The sequence below is a fragment of the Epinephelus moara genome, chromosome 18 (genome assembly GCF_006386435.1).
Source record: "Epinephelus moara isolate mb chromosome 18, YSFRI_EMoa_1.0, whole genome shotgun sequence".
Taxonomy (NCBI): Eukaryota; Metazoa; Chordata; class Actinopteri; order Perciformes; family Serranidae; genus Epinephelus; species Epinephelus moara.
This window is the reverse complement of record NC_065523.1, coordinates 20,461,592-20,482,211: the sequence shown is the minus strand read 5'-3', so window position 1 is coordinate 20,482,211 and position 20,620 is coordinate 20,461,592. Positions and strand designations below refer to the sequence as shown.

Here is a 20,620-nt window from a genome sequence, read left to right as displayed (position 1 = left end):
TGACTTCATGCTGTGTAATGTTTAGATAGTCATGAGTAATAAACTCATATCCAACCAGGTTTTGAATCTGACATACAGTATGGTTAACCTTAGCTAATTAATGTGCTTCAATACGGACTGAATCAATGAGGAGAGGAATCAGCGTGTCTGGTTGTCAGAGGGAGGAGACAGAGTTCAGTTTGTTGAACAGTTCAGAGTCAGTTACCACAGAAACTGACCCAGAGATTAAGTCACCTCTCTTTCTGGAACCAAATACCCAGAGTTTCTCTAATCTCAGGGGTAACAACCAGACTATATCACTAACCTTTCAAAATAAAATAATCAATAAACAGATGTAGTTACAAGAAGTCACCACTACAGAGCAGTGTGTACACGACTGAATGAATCTGTATGCATTGAATGTGTGAGTTTGAGGTCCCATTTCAGTTCGTTTTTGAATTTTTGGAAATGGCAACTGACTTTTGCACAGCACAAGAATGTTAACAGATTAATTTGTAAGAAAAAATAAAAATAATAGAAGAGGCAGCGCTTAAACTACAGGAAATGGCTGAAAACTGTGCAAGAAGACAAGTCTTTTAAAACATGCTGCATATTGAGTGAGACCACTTTTAATCTCCCCTCTTATTGCAACTTAAATTTTGTAGAAAAAATGAAAATGCTGCATAGCGATATGAAAAAAATTAACTTTTCTTGAACCTTATTGAGATATTAAAGACAACCATGAGATTTGCTTGCAATGCTTTAATTGCTAAAATGTCCTCAATAACTAAAAACAAACAGGCCATAATTGATTAGATATTTGCCAGTCTCTTTCATGTGTAAATGCAAATCATCACAGCATGGTAAGAAAATATTAAAAATGTCCATCACGTTGTCCAGACGACAAAGGTTAACCCTAACCCTAACCCTAGTCAAAAAGTCAAAACATCTTGAATCCCAACCTGAGGAATTTCAAAACATAAACAGGAGGTAAAACAAAATAATGCTTACACTTTTTTCCCTTAAAAAGGAAAATGTTTAACAAAAATAAACAAGAATCCTTTTTTAAAACAAAAAAAGTTAACACATTACAGAGATTAAACATCTCTACATTCACGTTTAACCACATGTTTTAACTTAAAACTCCGGCAGGAGCAGTAAACACCAAAATAATGATAAAATGTGAAAATGAACTAACTTATCTACTAACTTCAGTCAAAGGTGCACAGGGCTGAATATGACACATATTTCCAGATGCTGTGCATCTTGGAGCGAGTGCTCTCAGGTACGAGCTGTAAGACAAAACAATAAAACAATATATTCTGCAGGCCTTCGAGTCGGGGGTTTAAACTTATGTTAACATCTCAATCTGCAATATTTAGCCGGGACCAGACTGATGCATGTTGGGTAATAAAAGAAATACACTCACCGGCTTTAAGAGCCTTAAAAATAAGAGGAATAAGGAACTAAAATAGACATACTGTACATTAAACATCCTCAAATGGTACGAATGCAGTAAATAACTTTTGGTAGTTTGTTCACACATGACAGGATACACACATGCTCTCAACATACCTGTAGACACACACACACACACACACACACACACACACACATATATTATAACTACATATGGACAATTATTTGGCACAAAAAGTCTTCCCACAGATATTTTACATAATAAACTGCGTCGTGTCTGATAAACAAGGTGTTGTAAAAGTAAACATTTTCTCTCCCGATCGCAATTTGAAACCTAAACCCAGATATGCGAGGACATAACGTACCTTTCGGTGCTCTCTCTCTTTCCTAAATTTAAAATCTGGAAGTCATAGTTACGTAACTGTAACTTCATATCTCTTCTTAATTATAACCAGAGACATCCGCACATCATTACTATTTTAAGGCTTGTGCATATTTTAATTATATTCTTCTTCTGAGGGTACGGCTCTAACAGCCGGCAGCCTGCTGTGACTGTGAGTGGAGACAACTGAAACACTGACATAGACACAGACGGTGTGTTTAACGCAGATCTGTTACATCTGGCCGATACTGATCTCCTTCATGAAGTCTGTAGTGGTGCTGATAGCAAGTGTTTTCACCTCTGGGGATCCACACTGTATTTAAGCCTCAAACAAAAGTCACGTCCTGTTGAGTAATGTAGGTAAAGCTACATGAAAGCATGCGTCACTGCACCTGAGGTATTGTTAATGAGCTGGCTGTGTGCTGCCTTAGAGCGCTCCCAAACACTGCTGCTGCTGCTGCTGCTGCTGCTGCTGCTGTGAAAACAAATCCTCAGCTACTAAATTACGTTTTAAGTGAACTTAAAAACACTCTGGTTCTCATTTTTGCAACCAAACCAAAACCTATTACCTGACACCTTATATTATCTACAGTATATACACACTATATACTTTCCACTTCTTGCTTTTCCTCCTTGAAGCAGACTGTAACATAACACTGTTTATCAACCTTAGCTAAACGCGCACACGGAACATTTAGTCAGCTGTTCTGTCTCCTTCCGTTAAACTGACTAGATGCTGGGTAAGAATATGGATTTGGTATTCAGAGGGTAAAATTTAGAACTCAGCTGGAACCAAATCTGCCCTGAGCCTCATACGTCCAGGCTGAAATGCACAGGAGAGTGTGTGGCTGGAAATGTTAACGTGTTAGATTTTCAGGGACCGCTTGTGTCGTTTCAAGTCATGGCGGCAGGATCTGCTTGAGTGCATCTCTTGTGCTTTGGCCCAGTTTGTCAGGGAACTTTACTGAGAAGTCCAGGATCATGTCGCCCCTCTTCTCGGGGCACTTGGATAGAGGGAGCCCTTCTCCAGCGATTCGCTTTTTCATTCCGGGTTTGACAATGTCTCTCGAGGTCACAGTGATGGTCCGGCCGTCTAGTGTCGGGGCGTTGACTGTGCATCCACACAGCGCCTGGAGAGAGACGGGAAGAGAATGGATGATAATCAGCATTTTAGTCAACATATTATTGGAGCAAATTTCCTGATGTTTTCTGACATCACTGTTCACTTACTTCTCTCAGTGATATTTTCGCAGGATAGATTATATCTGAGCCCTCTCTTCTGAACACCGGGTGCGGTTTATCTTTAACAACAAACACCACGTCTGCAGGAATGTTGCTGGGAGTTTCATCTCCCTCCTTGGGAAAGGTGATTTTCGTCCCCTCCTTCCAGCCCCGCTTGATGTCGACTGTTAAAATCTTGTCTTCGTTGCGCATGGTGCACCCGTCCGGGTTCAGTCTCTTGCGGGAGATCTTCATCTTTTTAGTGCAGCCGGAGAAGACCTCCTCGAGGCTCACCTTCAGCTCGTGCATCACGGGCGGGTCCTTCTTCTTCTCGTGCGCTCTGTGCGGGCCTCCATGGTGGGATTTGAAGGACCTGTGAAACCCGCCCATGCCACCCATTCTTCCCATGCCAAATGGCGCGAAGGGATCATTGATGTCCATGTCATCCTCCCCGTTTTGGTTGAAGAAGTGATCAAAAGGGCTGCGGCCGCCGAAGAACTCGGCAAACATTGCATGAGGGTCTCCATGGAAGGTGTAGTTGTAGCTCTGGCCGCTGTGTCCTCCACCTCCACTGCCTGCTGGACCCTTTAACCCTAAAGAGGAAAAAGTTAGTGTAATGATTATAAAAAAAAATCACACTTTAAAGAACGAGAAGCACCATCTTAATCATATGATACCCAGGAAAAAACCCTGCACCCTGCCGAAGACATTTGGGTCGAAACCAGTCCATGTTTTATTGTAAGCAGCCATGTTTTGAACTAAAGACTTTTTAACTTAATTTAAATGCATCTGTTCCTGCTCCACACGAGTGCCTGACGTTCATGTATTGTTCCCATAAAAAAATAATACTGGATGGCTTTTTAAACTCTTAAATATTGATCTGCTCTAATAAACACATTACTGATCAACATCTTGGAGGAAAGTGAATTATCATAATTACTAAAGCTTTTGCAAATACACCATTTCACTTGTACTAGTAAACATTAAAATTATGATTTGACAGTGGAGGAAAGTGAAAAGTTAAGTTATAAAATTGACATGAATTCAACAGATTGTAATTTTGACGATCAGTTTGTGATCACTTGAGTAAAAACACCAAAATATTGCCTGTTTCAAATTAAATCTCAACAAATGTTAATAATAACGTGCTTACTCATGTTAAATTTTTACCAATAAATCATTCATCCCCACCAAAATTCATTGCAAACACCAATATTGATGAGTTGCCAGACCAGTGGGATCATGATGCAAAAGATGAGATGATAATGTCATGTGTAAATGGTGTTGTTGTTTTTTACTTTTAATGCCTATAAATTAGATCTCTATCTCTGCCCCTGCCCCCAATAAGTGTACAGACAGTAACACTGCAGCCTAAAGGCACATATAAGAGCATTTTGAGCTGGTTAAACCAGAATTATCATTCCAGTGACAGTCTGGCAGGACAGGCAAGAACTCGTTGTTTCCAGCAGGTTCCCCAGCTAACGTTACACACATTGTACACACACACACACACACACACACACACACACACACACACACACACACACACACACACACCCCTTCATTGTGTGGTTACTGATGCAGAAAGATGCCAGAAACAGCAATGACCTATTAAAAGGATGCATCAGCTACATCTAAAGTGCACATGCATGGTTTGCTAAAGAGATTATAAGGTTATAAATGGGATCAAGCACATAATGGCTACTATAAAACCACATGCAAGTTGAAGGGTGTTCAGTTACCTTCTTCTCCAAAGCGATCATAAATGTCCTTTTTCTTGGCATCACTGAGAACATCATAGGCTTCAGCGATCTCCTTGAATTTATCTTCAGCTCCGGGGGACTTGTTCTTGTCGGGATGATAGCGCAGGGCCTGTTTTCTGTACGCCTTTTTTATCTCATCTTCGGAGGCACCTTTGGCGATTCCCAGCACTTTGTAGTAATCTTTACCCATGACAATAACCGGTCACTACTTCTTCTTCTTCTTCTTTTTCCACTTCACACAAACATCGTCAGCGCAGACGCTTCAGTTTCTGATAAGTGTCAACAACACATCCAGCATGTCCTGTATGTGGGCCAGGTTAACGGGCTCCACCACCGCCGCCGCCGCCTCAGCTGTCACTGCTGCTGACGATAGCTGGCTAGCTAACGGTCAAGGTTAGCTTCCCTCACTTGACACAGTTCGGAAATAACTTTCTACTCTTCACCGAGACACGGACATCAAAGTCACTAAACTCAACATAAAAATGCCGACTTCGTGCAGGAGTGTCCGCGTGTAGCCGCCGCGATAAAAACCGTGCGAGGAAACTTCTGGAAGAAGCTGGTGCTGTTGATGTGTGTCATCACAAACCAGCAGAGAGGACTCCCTGCCAGCAACTTCCGGTTCCGCTTCAACCGCTGTAGATATCAAGAAGCGGCCATGTCTGTCTTTAAATTAAAAAAAACGACGCATCCAGTTAGCAACAGTTCGTCAAGATAAAATAAGTCTTGTCTGGGTTGCTGGAATAAAATAATTGTGCTTAACATCAACCGTTGGCCCTTTCAGTAATAGTTTCATATTAGTACGCATGCGCAGTTGCTTTTCGCTTCTGCTGCTGTTTGCTGCAACGCACGGCCAGGGGCTCCACCACAGGTTGAGAGCTGCAGTGATGGAATGTGACTGAATAATTAACAACTTTATTTACATGCAGTTTTGAAATACTTATACTTTACTTGAGTATTTCCATTTTATGCTCCTTTATGCTACTTAATACTTTTCACTCCACTGCATTTCTTTGACAGCTGTAGTCATCAGTTACTTTGCAGATTAACAATTTAAAATATGAATAAATGATAAATTATGATGGATTACTATAGATTAAGCAATTCAGTTGACATTAAAATTAGCTCCACTTTTACCAGCTATTATTATTATTTAAAGCAATTTACACATGACTGCATCACTAATAATCCAGTAATATATATGATTCTGACACTGGTTATTCTGCACAATAAGTACTTTTACTTTTTTGCACTTTAAGTATAAATTTGGATGCTAAGACTTTTGTGCTTTTACTTAAAGGAACAGTGTGTGAGATTTGGGGGGATTTAGTGGCATCTAGTGGTGAGGATTGTGGATTGCAACCAGCTGAAACTTCTCCCAGTTAGATTTTTTTCAGTGTTCATTGTTCAGGAGGTTTTAACCATGAGTTGAAATATCTGCAGAGGTCTCCTCCTCTCTGAAACAAACAGAACTGGTGATTTAAACCAGTAAAAACACTGAATAAAGCTGTTCCATATTAAAAAATCTTTAGTTTTCCAACACTCTTGTTGCAGAGGGGCTGCTATACTGTGACCAACATGAAAACGTGAATGGCCTTATCTAGAGCCAGTGCTTTGTTTGTCCGTCCTGGGCTACTGTAGAAACATGGTGGTGCAACATGGCAGACTCTGTGGATGAGGACCTGCTCCCCATGTAGATATAAACGGCTCATTCTGAGGTAACGATTCTTGTTTTCAGGTGATTATACACTAAATACAACATACTTATTATATAATATTCAATTTCTGCCAATATATCTGTCTAAATCCCTCACACTGGACCTTTAAGTAAGAGTTTGAAGAGTATTTTCCTACCTTCGTCAAAGTAATATTGTTATTTAGTCTCTCCTGGACAAAATGAAACAAACCCATCTGGCAACTGTGACACATACAATTAATATGACATTTGTTTCAAGCAGCATTAAGTGCATTTACACAGTGACAAGAACAAGTACAGTGAAGGAAACAGACACAGAAGAACACAAAGCTAAACTAATATTAGCAAACATGAATATATGCAGCTAGTATGTACAAGTGCATGAAAATAGATATGGCTATAAAACAACCGTACAGTATTTATATACAGGGCTGTGAAGTGCATGTACATGGCTGTGCTGTGATTGGCACTGTATATATAAGTAGTGCAAGAGTGCATGCAAGGTGTTGGAATAAATATTGTATGGCTAATGTAATAGTTAGTATACAGAGGTAGTTCATGTCAATGTGCTTATGGAAATACAGAACATACAGTCTGCTGAGTAAAGGGATTTCATGTGCATGTCAATGTCAGTGTGTATGAATAATTTGTAAGTGCAGTGAGGTGGTCTGAAGTTGCAGGATTATTGCACAAGGGTTGCTCTGTTCATGGGTGTGTTGGTTTGTGGAAAGAAACTATCCATGAGTGCAGCTGATCACTGGTTGTACTGGTTGTCAGGTGGTCTGTAGCGCCCACCAGAGGGGGCAAGTCTGAAGTTATGTCCAGAGTGTGAGGAGTGTGTAATGATTTAACCAGCCTGTTCCTCAGCCAAGAGGTGTACAAGTGCTGGGGGGTGGGCAGGTTGACATCAGATATCCCCTCTTTAATCACAACTACAGACTCCAAAATCAAAAGCTGTCTGACACAGTGTCAACAACAAAAAATAACCCCCAAAAAGCTTCACATAGTCATACCATCTTTTGCAGGATTACTGTGTTTATATTGTGCAATAGTTGTTGTTACTGTCCACCAGCTACCGTTCACAGGAGGGAAACAAAGCCTCAGTTAAACTGAAGTTACTATACATGAATTTGTTTTATCCTCACAGAATGCCACACATTTTTTTAATAATCCCAAATAAAATTCAACAAATTAAATCATTAATTTACAAACATACATCCGAAATAACTGAGATTACATTTATGGGAGACCGGGGTTGGTTGGCACACATTTCATTCTCTGCCATATTTCTGCAGCAGCAAATCAAAGGTCAGGGTCTCAGCTATAAATAAAGGGGGGAATTTAGGGGAATTGGCAGAAATGGAATATAATATAATTAGTATGTTTTCTTTAGTGTGTAATCACATCAAAATAAGAATTGTTGTGTTTCTGTTACCTTAGAATGAGCTGTTTATAGCTACATAAGGAGCGAGTCCTCAACCATTAAGATCGCCATGTTGCACTGCCATATTTCTACAGCAGCCCAGAACAGACAAATCAAACTCTGGCACTAGACAGGGTCATTCGAAATAATAATAAAAATTGAACAATATAAACGTTGTTTTTCTAAAAATAAGTTCTTAAACTCTCAAAATACGGTTACAACTGTTACAATTGGTTTCCACAGGTGCCAAATCAACCCTAAAATCAGTGTGCCAACCAACCCCGCTCACATTCAACCCAACTTTGTGATTAAATTATGTTAACCAGCAATCATTATTTATCGCAGACATTCACATCTTAAATCCAAATGTAGCTGATTTCCTGTCTATGAACCAGAGGTAACACTTTTCTAAAATCTCTGTCTAACAATTTTATAACATGTTAAATCCACAAGCCATTTTCTTCCTTACCTTACCTTTGATTCTGTAAAACTAAACCCTCACCAAAAAGTTAGTGACTTTCAATTGCTTTAACATCATAGATGAGTGCAGGTGAAGAAAGCAAACATTTTTATGTTACATTTTTGTTTGTGTGACCTTCAGCCAACCAGAAAATAGCTGCACTGTGAAGAATTTCACTGTAAAACAGTAAAGTGCTGGCAGCAGAGATGCCAGCATGTTAGTTATTTTACCATGCAGATCTACTGTATTTTATCTTCACAGTATACTACAGAATATTGGATTTCAGTATTCAGCCTCAGAATAACTGTAGGTTTAACAGTAATTTCACAGCAGCCTATATGCCAGCGTGTTACTGTTTATTTACAAAAGGTAGTAAAATCTGTGCTAACCGACCCCTGTAGCCAAACACCCACCTTCTTCTAATATCAAATCTTCCATTGCATTAGGAATAAGGGGCTGTTTTGAAGACTATGAATGTGACAATGTATCTACAAGAGTGTAAAAATGACTGACGCTTCGAGGATAGGTGATCTCATGGTTTCCCATGTCACAGCATTCCTCTTACGTCAGTGTTACCACCTCTGGAGAAGAAGTAGGTCCTGTTCAGCATGTGTTTGAAAATGTTTTTTTTCCCCATATATTGTTGTCGTTCTGATCACCAGTGTAAATAAAAAAGATTTGCACAAGTATTTTTTTAAATACAAGATGCAAAACCAGTCTTGGAATGCAATCAGTGATCCTGCTGCTTGCTGCTGGCTTGGACTGCTCCTGCTGGTTATAAATAGTCCACAGAATATAGATATGCAGTTGGCTATGCGCGATGATCAGTTGACCCTGTGCGACGAAAGGCATCTTTGATCCTCTCCCAATCAGCATTTTCTTCGCCCTCCTCCTCCCACCACAAACCTCCTTGAGGTATTTTGGAAAACGATGTGGCTCATTCGGCACACAAACCTTGAACAGGCCCTGAAATAAACCTGTCTGTCTTTGTCATGGAGGTCAGAAAGAGAAAAGAATACCAGCCACACAGGTGGTCTTGGGGGGAGGGGGGAAGTGTTGGCATGTGGAGGCTTTTAATGGGACCGTCACTGTGCAACCAAGCGAGGGAAGAGCAGACAGGAGATGTGTCTTATACGTCTAATGAGAGCACATTGGCATCTGTCACTGGCTGTATGTGGCTGCCCAAGGTTACCAAGCTGGTGCAGAGCAAATCAGGCGACTTATATTTAGCCTTGCAAATGGCGCTGTATGGATTATGTCTTGGGGCTCTCCGGTTTCGTCTTCAGTGCGTTTTGTAGCATGAACGGGGGCTGTGGATCATGAAGAGGCTGCCATTCGGGTGAGGAGCAGGTCTACTTCATGTTAGACCAGCTCTCCCTCCACTCTCACCCCCACTCTCTCACATGGACACACTCAATCTAGGACAAAGCAAGTGTTTATGATCTCTCATACTTCTTCCTGGAGTGAGAGGGCTATTCAGAGAGTCCAAAAGACACCAAAGAAGACACGCTTGAGCTGGACTGACAGTTGCGTTGAGGGTGAACAGGGGGCTGCTTCCCATAGCAGCAGAGGACAACCAGTGTGATCAGACATATCACAGATTACTCCACAAGGCTACTGAGATTTGGGATTAAACGGTATCATGGATGTACTCGCTTTAGAGGCAAAGAAAGAGGGTTCAGCAGAACCTGAGAAGAAGTCTTCAACAAGGCCAAAACCGAAACCTCCCAAAAAGGCCAAAAGGATTGTTTACTTTGAGGTGGAGATCGTGGATTTAAAGACTAAAGAGAAACTGCTGCTGCTGGACAAGGTGAGTGTGAGGATGATGAAGGGTTTCTGATTACACTCACCCTTTTTATGTGTCATAATGGTTTTAGAAGATGGATAGCACTTGCTCTAACAGGTGCATGACAAACACAGATATTTAAAGCTACAGTAGGTAACTTTTTTTAGCAAATATGGCAGAGGAGGTTATTTTTTACAACAGTCACTACATCCTGAGGATCGTACATGAAGCAGATAATCTGTGAGAAAATCATATTCCTCTGCGTCCTCATAGTGCTCCTAATGGCACTTGTAAGAATCATAAATCAACCAATCAGAGCCGAGAAGTCTCTCACATAGTTGTCAATCATGTCAATCACTGCATCTGAGCTGCGGTCAAACTGTCAAACAAGGCAGCACTGCTCAAATATGAATCTATATTCTGTTACTGCATTCCTATTTCTTACCTCAAATGTTTTCAGAAACATATTTTAGTGCACTGTTTAGCTGTGAAAATGAGAAAGTTTGACCTGTGGTAGGTTGGGCAATGCTTCGTTTTGGCTTGGCTGTTCAAAACATTACGGCCAGGTCAAAAACGTTGCCATTTTACAGCTAAACAGTACACTAAAATATGTTTCTGAAAACATCTGAGGTGATAAATACGCAATGCAGTGACAGAATCGTCAATCACTGCTCGTGAACTGCAGTCCAACTGTCAAACACAATGCTGATTAAATATGAATCAAGATTCTGTAACTGCATTGTCTATTTCTTGCCTCAGATGTTTTCAGAAATGTATTTTAGTGTACTGTTTAGTTGTAAAGTGACACAGTTTGTGACCTGGCCAAGCCAAAACAAAGCACTGCCCACCTGCAGTAGCAAACTTTCTCATTTTACAGCTAAGCAGTACACTAAAATATGATTCTAAAAACATTTGAGGCGAGAAATAGGCAATGCAAGTTGACGTACAGAGGTCTAGTTTTCTCTGAGACATTTCAATTACAGTATTATCAAAGGTTATAATGGTATTTTTTCCCAATGCTGCCAAAATAAAACTGCCTACCCCAGCTTTAAGTCTGTGCTGGAAAACTTGAATGCCACAGCTTTTGTTATCAATGAATCCCTTTCAAAGTTCAATTATTTAAACATTTCTGTTCTAAAAGTAGCACAAGCACAGATTGTGCTCACTTTGCAGTGAAGTCAGAGGAAACATGTTTGTTTTAGCTCAAGAACTGCAGGGTCATTACTGTGAGCAGACGGGTAATTTTGCAGATAATCATCTACTTCACAGGCGGCCAGTCAAGTACAGCCATTACGTTTCTATTGAGCGAGAGCTGTGGTTAGGAGGTGAGAATTCCCTCTTCGTCTCATAGGAATTTTCTGTTCCAGCTACGGTGCATGCCTGTGCTGCACTGGGCCAACAGGCAGGCGGGCAGGTCGACACACACATGGTTAGCGGCTTGTATAAACGTGCAGGGCCGTGTCGAAAAACGTTAGGGGTTGCATGGCGGATGAAAATGGCAAAATGCAAGTCTGACGAAATGTAAACTTCTGCAATGAAGATAGAAATACAGATACTTTTGTATTTTTAGTACTCCATGTCTTGTAAAATGACGTATGCCATATGTATGTCTGCACACTGATGCTTATTTTTGCATTTTGTTTGCAGGTGGAGCCCACTGCTACTGTTCTGGATATAAAAGCTTTGTTTCAAAAATCATGTAAGTTTAAGACAAATAATCTTTAATTTCATATTTATTCGTATTTTAATTTTCAAGCATTCTCAAGCATGTCAGAAGTAAAGCTCCTCTCCATTCCAACAGATCCAAAGTATTATCCAGCCAGACAATCCCTGCGTTTGGATCCAAGTGCGTTCTGCTTTTTACAATAAATTCTGCACATATCAGTCTCAGCTGACTAACAGGTGTTGTGATGAAGTTATGTGATGCTCTCGGCTGTCATGTTTCTCAGAGGCCAAGTGTCTCAGGGATGAGGAGATTCTGCAGACACTTCCTGTGGGAACCACAGCCAGCTTTTACTTCACTGACCTAGGACCCCAGCTCACATGGGCGACCGTGAGTCCACACGTGCACAGACACACAATATGCAGGACCGTACAGAGGTGTTGCACGTTTTAGCCAATTAACAACATGCATGCTTCACAATACTGCAAGCTTGCTAAGTGTATAAGTAGATTCCTGCCTTCCACCTTCATTCCCTGTAATGAATATCACCTTTCCAAGATTTGAGGGTGGTATGTTTTGTCGCTGCTCCAGCATTCATGATTCTCTGAACAGCAGCCATTTTAATGCAAGACGTGATGGAACTGACAGGGTTTTTCAAGTCTAACTTGCACGCTTGCTTCTAGATGTGTGTATGTGCGGCTCATGAATGCAGCATTCATCAGCTGGCTGACAGGGAGAGAGGCTTGCCTTTAATAACAGTGGCAAAGTGTACGCCATTTGTACTTAATAGGCTGAAACATGCAAAACTGCCGGTATGGCCTTTTAAGATTCTTGTACTTAAAATATAAACAGACACTCTCTCACCCACTCAGTAGCTTGAATATAAATATCAGCACACAGTGACAGATAGAGGTGATTTGCTGTGGTTCGTTTTTCTCTCACCTCCTGCACCGCCTGTCCTCTGTCCGAGGACATATAATCTCATGGCCCAGTTTCTCCCAAAGGTGTTTATCTCCCCTGACCTCTCACTTGCCTTTCACTGCGCCTCTTTACTCACCCTTGCCCGCCCACTTCTCTACATTCCCTGTCCTTACCAGCCCTGACACATCCCCTCTGCGCCCTGCCAGGGTGTGGAATGATGCCACTGTGGGTGAAGTGCCCGAGCAGAGATCACCAGTAGCTATTGGTCAGGCATGCTGAGGCAGGGCTCTGCTAGAGGTGCTGATTCAGGGGTCGATTTCACCGTCAGCTGTGCTGCTACTCTTGATCATATCATTCGTGGAAAGCTGGTATTACAAGCTGTCTTAGCCTCTCATTTGCTCCACAGGCACATGTTGAATACCATTATTGTTACGCTGAATGGTTGTAGAATGAGACGGACTGTTTTTGTTTTATGATTACGGCTTTGATATGTGGGTTGTCAGAGAAACTAGAGCCACACTGGTGTCAGCTGCACACTGTTCCTTTGGCAGAGGGTTTAGACTGACATAGCGCTGATCTAACAGGGAGAAAATATTTTTAGTTTCATGGGTTGGTGTATTTTTATTAGAAAGGGTAGCTGTTTATTGTAATTCTGTTAATGAATTCATTCACGACTGCTGTGTTTGTGCTGTTTTGTCATGTTTCTCACTTCTGGTTGCAAGCCAAGAACAGGGTCTCTACAGCTATCAGCAACTTAAATGTAACGCTTTTTAAAGACATTTCAAGATAATTTTTAAAAAAATATAAGCTTTTTTTTTTTTTTTACAGCATTGCAGGTAAGCATAAAGGTAAGTTTAGATGCAGAGGTAGGTTTTATGTAGGCACATGGTTATTAGAGTGAATTAGGTTAATCTATATTTTGCCACCAGTAAAGTGCAAGTACACAGTAAAATGACAGATTTGTACCATCAGAAATGCGGACCCTCATGCAGATGAGCTTAAAGGTCCAGTGTGTAGGATTTAGGGGGATATATTAGCAGAAATTGAATATAAAATAGTCGGCATGTTTTCTTTATTACCTGAAAATAAGTCATTGTGTCTTTGTTACCTTAGAATGAGCCGTGTATATCTACATTGGGAGGGGGGGTTTTGTCCAAAGAGTTCGCCATGTTGCACCGCCATGTTTCTACAGTAGCCCAGAATAGACAAACCAAACTCTGGCTCTAGATAGGGCCATTCAGGATTTTGCGTCGTCTAGTCAGCCACTGTTGTTGGTAGCCCCTCGGTTTAAATCACCTGGTCTGTTTATTTTGAAGCGCAAGAGACATCTGCATATAATTCAGCTCCTGGTAAAAACCTCCTGACCGTCTGGATCTTAAGTTATCAGAGAAAAAATGTGCGCACACGTTGCTGGGCTAGTGGTCCATCTGTGACAAGCCAAACCTGGTTTGTTTGTTTTGGAAAGGAAGAGACCTTTGCAGACAATTCGGCTCCTGATAAAAACATTCACAACAATGAACACTGAAGGAATCCAAACCGAGAGTTCACGTTTCTACTGGTTGCAATCTGCAATCCTCACTGCTAGATCCCAATAAATCCTTCTTTCCTTTAATGAAATTAAAAGATGAATGAATAAAACTAGATAAAATGTTTGTGGCAATTAAGACCTTGCCAATTCAAATTTAAGACGAATGACTTTTAAGTTCTAATATTTAAAAATGTAAGACGTTTTACGACTTTTCTTTGCATACTTCAGGTCTTCCTGTCAGAGTGTGTCGGCCCGCTGGTCATCTACTTAATGTTCTACTTCCACCTTCCCTTCATCTACTCTCCGAAATATGACTTCACCAGCAGCAAGCACTGGGTGGTACAGTAAGTGTCAGCTTTCTTTCATGTTTTCAGGGATCTGCTGTGATGTTGCTGCAGCGTAATCACACAATCCCAGGCTTTGCACTGATGCCCCCTCTCAACATGACAAACACGAGTGAAGCGTATTGCTATGGTGACACTGAGTCAGGGCCAAGTGTAATGGACTGCAGTGAGGTGATGTATTAATCACAGCTAAATATGTTAAGTGTGTGTCCTGTTGCAGCTTGGCCTGCATGTGTCACTCCTTCCACTACATCAAGAGAATCCTGGAGACAATGTTTGTCCATCGTATCTCCCACGGGACCATGCCTCTCAGAAACATATTCAAGGCGAGTCAGCTGCATAATTTTGACCTTTGAGTGTGATGTATGGTTTATTATTATTTCATGCCGCGCTCTTATTCTCAGAAATCTGAACCAAATGTATGTGGAGCCTTATCTTGACAGTATGACTTATTATAGTCTCTCCCTCTATTCCAGAACTGTGGCTATTACTGGTGCACTGCAGCTTGGATGGCGTACTACATTAACCACCCTCTCTACACCACACCCTGTAAGTGCTGACTGCTGCAATTCTCACTTTAACTCATCAGTCGAGGTTGACTGCCATCTTAATCCATTTCCCTGTGACACGTCCACAGATTACGGGCAGCAGCAGGTGAATACAGGACTTTACATTTTCCTGGTAAGTTTGAGATCTTTGTATATTCATAGCTCAGTAAAGGAATCTTCCAGACATTAAACCATCAATTGTTCAGTGAATATCATTGTATTTGGATGTCTTTATTCCCGCAGTTCTGTCAGTTAGGAAATTTTTCCATCCATGTTGCCCTTCGTAACCTCAAATCACAAGGTAAGCATTTTCTAACAAGGAATATAGTCTTGCAATTTTTAAAAAAGGAGCCTACAGTGCAGGACATTACAATAGTTTGCTTGTTTTTACCCATCATATCAGGTTCAAAAACCAAGAAGATTCCCTACCCAACGAAAAATCCCTTTACATGGATGTTCTGGCTGGTCTCTTGTCCGAACTACACATACGAGGTAAGCTGTAAATCCACTCATACTGGAAATGGGACAATAAAATGCTGTCTGGAAAACACAAAAAGGAAACGTTATATTAAAAAGGCCATAAATATGATAGATATCTACTCGATTTGACAGCTGTAGCTCACACTTTAGCCCCCTGTGACCCTGCACCCTCATATGTGGACATTGCATTTTGGGTTTGCTGCACCTTACACTTCACTCTGCTTAACTTAAACCTGCTAGCCTCGTATGTGGACGTTTTTTTGTGCCATCTAGTGGGAGTAAAACCAAAACACACAAATCGATGTGAAAACAAGATGGCAGCGATCACAGCCCAGTCAGTCTGCAGCCGACCCTGACACATAAGTGCACAAGGTCCCAAACCTGATCGGAGTTTATGGTTGAAACTTGTTGATATGCGCTTAATAACATTTGTAGCTTTATATGGAGTACAAACTTGACCAATTTTAGCAATAGGAACAAGCTAAGCTAATTAGGAAGTACTCGTTTGGGGTCATTGGGACTTAAACCTAACCCATAGAGTTACAAAACATTAAACAAATGTTGCATTGTTTGCAGTTTTGTTTGTGCACAACAATGCTCAGGCATTGAAATAAACTGTTTTAAAATGTATTATACACTTTCAAAAAATAAACTTATTGTCTCCATATGAGGACTTTTTTTTAAAATCCAAAACTACTAACTGTTAAAAGACAATGTTTTGTTTTTTATACTTCAGTTCCTACTTTTCCCAAATAGTTAGGAGAAATTAAAAATGCACTCCAATGAGAAGCTTGGTTCTCAGGAAGTCAGAATACATATTTGAACAGAAAATGACCTGTGAATTTTGCCCCCAATCATTTTCTTGGAAATACATTAGTAACGGAGTTTTACTCGGCCAGTATGAACCAGAGGTGTGAACTCGAGTCACGTGACTTGATGACTTTAGATCCCAACTTGACAAAATCTTCAGACTCGAAAATACTTGATACCTTTCCCTAAAGCCTAAAGTTTAATAAGTATGTTATTTAAAAGTGTGTCACAACTCAATTAATTTACCTTCATTTTCTGAATCAGCTATTCATTCCCAGTGAGTTGACACTTCATTCCCCAGATCCACTTTGTTTGAACCAATACGACAGCATCCAGTCAAGTTGCAGGACAGAGTCATGAAGAGCTAACGTTACGTTACTGAGCACCAAATGGAAAAATTTAATTTCATTCATGTAGAAAAACTATGATTGATCAACAAAATTGCAATATGCAAAACGCAACACAACAACTTCCAATTAACTTTTTTTTAAACAAATAAATGCAAATTTTAAAACGCAGGCATGGTTTAGGACTCAAAACTCAAAGTTTAGGCCTAAGACTTGATTTGGGAGTTGCCTGTCTTGACTTGGGACTTGAGTACAACGACCTGAGTCTTACTTGTGACTTGCAAAACAATGATTTGGTCCCACCTCTGGTATGAACAGGTGGAATGATTTGAGCAAGCTAAACCTGTTTTAATGTTCATATGAGCACGTCACTTTACACGTCACAAATTTTGAGCTTAGCCTTTAATGTTAAATTATTATGTCAATGTTCTTCTTCTTTATGACTAATTTGCTCGTAAGAACATTTCATTCAAGGTATTTTTTTTTGTCTCACCTCAGTTAAGTATCTTAGTTTAGTTATTAATCTTCCACATTTCAGTACTCACATCCCGAAGGCAGCTGCTGTGTGCATGTGTGTGCAACCCAGCAGCACTAGTACACAGTGCCTTGCAATATGAGATGCACTATTGCTGCCATCTACTGGTTACCTCCTACACATGTATCATCATCGCACTGTGTGTGTGTTTCTGTGTATGTTTGCAAACTTCTTGCTCACAGCTGGGCTCCTGGATCGGCTTCACGGTGATGACCCAGTGTGTGCCTGTGGCTTTCTTTACTGTTGTGGCCTTCATCCAGATGGCTGTGTGGGCCAAAGGCAAACACCGCAGCTACTTAAAGGAGTTCAGCAATTACCCGACCCTGCGCTCCTCCATTCTCCCCTTCATCCTGTAGAGCCTGGCAGAAAAACGACGAACGCAACCCACATCCACCTTATCATTGATGGGCGCCTTCTTCAGGGCCTCTCCATCCACTTGATGTCAGGAAGTGTGTGCTGAGGTCAACAGCGTGGATGGATTTTGGTCATATGGACTCTGTAACATTTTCTGACATGTCCCTCCATAACAAGGAGCGGCTGCTAGGTGTTGGACTGGTGAATGCAGGACTGGCAGAGGAAGCCATCAGAGTTGAATGCAGCAAAGTCTTAATTTAATGTTATATGTGATCTTGAAGAGCAAGAAGACGAGAGATTATTTTGCTACTTTGGTAAGTTGTAACATGTTTGTTTGAGAGTGCTGTTTAGTTTTTCAGAATCGCATTATTGTCGTAGCGTTTGGCTTCCTGATCAGTGAAGTTTCCCACAGAGCATGAAAACTAAATCTCATTGTCAAACTGGCGTGCAGCCTGGAGCTGACAACTTTGTGGCCTTGTGCAGTATTCTGATCTGACTGTAGCCTCCACACTGGTAATATCTGAAGGGGAAAATGTATGCCGATTCCCACGTTTTCCACTATGACAGCATGCACAGACACATGTCCTACAAGTTTAAGTCATCAAACCAACATCAACATACATTTTTCAAGGAAGACATTTTGAAACGTCACAGTAGGAAAAGCACAGGTGTAAATTATAAAATTAGTGATGGCTGAATTCCATTTAGCTGCTTTGATTTCAAAAAGAGGAGAAGTCACATCGCGGCATACCAATGGGTACGACACACGTGCGGTAAAGTCTGGTCTGCACTTGCTAAAGGCTCAATAGCTGGCGTGCTATCATAGAACATGGGGGATGATTAATTCAGTCCACTGAGGCATCTGCAGCCAGCCTTGAGTCTGAATATTTTCCTAAAAAAAGTAAAGACATGATGAGAATTACAATTCTGTAATCATAGAAAAAGTCTGTAATAAAAGACCATGAAGACATGCTTTCTATTTGCAAACATTCTATTGTATATCGACCACCATCAAGTTGAGTGTACCCAAAAGTTCTGTCAGGCCTACTGCACCCAAGGAGGCTAAAAACATGCACCCAGACAGCACTGTCTGATGTAACCCCACCAACACTGTAGTTCCAGTTACACTGCACACGTGTCATACCCCATAATCTAAGTGTTGTGCATGCTTCCTCACTGTCATACTCACAGCAGTGACACTTTAATAGCACAGAACCATTGTTAGTGGTATTAGTTACACCGCAGACTGTAAAAATAATGGACGTAGCCACCCATTGGTTTGTCGAGTCATGTTTTGAGGCCTTGAGTTCGTCATTTTGGCCTCTGCCATGTTGTTTTTTGGAGCCAGGAGTGATCATATTTGGGTGAGAGGCTGGAGCTGTGGAGGAGCGAGGAGTGGATCTGACTGAGAAAATGAGGACACTACTGGCAGACAGCTTGTCACTCAGAGCAGCCAACCCTTAATTATGTGTAACTTTAAGCATTGATAAAATATAACCGGGTGACCTGTATAAAAATTTAACCCTGTACAGTTGTCATGAGGTGGGAAATTAGCTATAGAGACCAAAATTGTTGTTTTGTACCAAGCTGTAAACATGTTTATCTCTGCTGTAAAGTTGGGCATTTTAACATGGGTGTTTAAGGGGATTGACTGGCTTCTGGAACCAGGCTTAAGTGGCTGTTAAAGAACTAGAAGTTTTTGGCACTTGCATGTTGGCTTCACTTTTTTATCTCCAGAGATTGCTGCTTAAGTAACGCCTGTGATTTTCCTATAATGACAAGTCAAAATGTCTGCTGTGACAAAGGCCAATCACGTGTCTAGCATAATGTTTCCGTGCATTGACCTTTTCCCACCCGATTATTTTCGTACTAATCTGGAGAATGGCTCAGATGCAAATACAGACTGAAACACCATTTGACTGTGCTTTACAATATCGGCAAAGGACATTAGAATAACACACTGAATTCACTGAATGCATTTCACAGAGCGCTGCATCGACTGAACCTTCACATTAAATGACGAACTTCGATGTTGTTTCTAAAAAATATCCTGCTGCAATTTTTCTGAGAGAGCATTGAGTGTTTAGAGGTTTTTTTTTAAAACTGAATGTATTTACAATATTTGATCACTTGTCCTCACAAGGTTATGCCAACCCATTAAAACAACTGTTTTTAGCCAAATTACTGATGCGATGAGTGTAATAAACAAGAAAACAAGTGAGTGAACAGAGAGAGACACAAGCTTTATTTGCGACTCTGGAAGAAGAAGTGTGAATGTTACAGATAAAAAGGGGAGGAGATACACGGGAGATGTGGACTACATCGTATGGAATGTTACAATCCAAGAGGCTGGTTTACATAAAAACACAAAGAGACGCCGGACAAATCATAAATGGATGATAACATGAAATATTGCATTTGATCGAGAAATCTGCTCCGTAAACAGGCACTGAGCAGCGGTATTCAATTTAAAACAATATATTCAGTATTACAATAACATTTCACAAAGTTTATTACTTTATTTTGTGTGTGTGTGTGTGTGTGTGTGTGTGTGTGTATGTTTATGAAAGCCAATTCCATTAGGCTGCACATTTTCCTGGTCACGTCTATCTGCGATTGTTCCCCATAATGCAACTGTATTAAGTTGGACCACAGTCACATCTAATAGAAAAAGAAAGAAATACACATACTGCCTTGCCAGCAGGTTGTAGTAAATCATATTGGTTATATCTCTGTGAGACACTGAAGACATAATCCAACATCAGCAGCTATTGGTGGCATGATAAGTCAGGAATCAGGCGTGTGATGAAGATATGTAGATAGCCCGACTTTCCCAGCACTTTGATGATATTTAATGTAACAAAATCAAAGGAAAACTCACGACAGATGTGCTTTATGTTTATCTGTGTGACGTACAAACAGATCCTGGACTAACGGAAGGTGCCATTACAGATCGAGCGAGGA

General features: G+C 40.8%; 2 protein-coding genes across 2 annotated transcripts; one reads left to right on the top strand and one right to left on the bottom strand.

Moving 5' to 3' along the window:
* Window positions 1–726: 726 nt before the first annotated feature.
* On the bottom strand, window positions 727–5,375 carry dnajb1a (DnaJ heat shock protein family (Hsp40) member B1a). The gene is made up of 3 exons (XM_050068876.1): window positions 4,744–5,375; window positions 3,011–3,594; window positions 727–2,910 (listed from the first exon to the last, which is right to left on the bottom strand). The coding sequence occupies exons 1-3, from the start codon at window positions 4,952–4,954 to the stop codon at window positions 2,680–2,682; spliced, it is 1,026 nt and encodes a 341-aa protein (XP_049924833.1). The 5' UTR covers window positions 4,955–5,375; the 3' UTR covers window positions 727–2,679.
* Window positions 5,376–9,452: 4,077 nt separating this feature from the next.
* tecra (trans-2,3-enoyl-CoA reductase a) lies at window positions 9,453–20,512 on the top strand. The gene is made up of 11 exons (XM_050068875.1): window positions 9,453–10,150; window positions 11,774–11,825; window positions 11,928–11,972; window positions 12,076–12,179; window positions 14,467–14,582; window positions 14,803–14,908; window positions 15,059–15,131; window positions 15,220–15,263; window positions 15,374–15,431; window positions 15,534–15,622; window positions 17,485–20,512. Exons 1-11 carry the CDS (start codon window positions 9,983–9,985, stop codon window positions 17,656–17,658), a joined length of 1,029 nt encoding a protein of 342 aa, XP_049924832.1. The 5' UTR covers window positions 9,453–9,982; the 3' UTR covers window positions 17,659–20,512.
* Window positions 20,513–20,620: the final 108 nt, after the last annotated feature.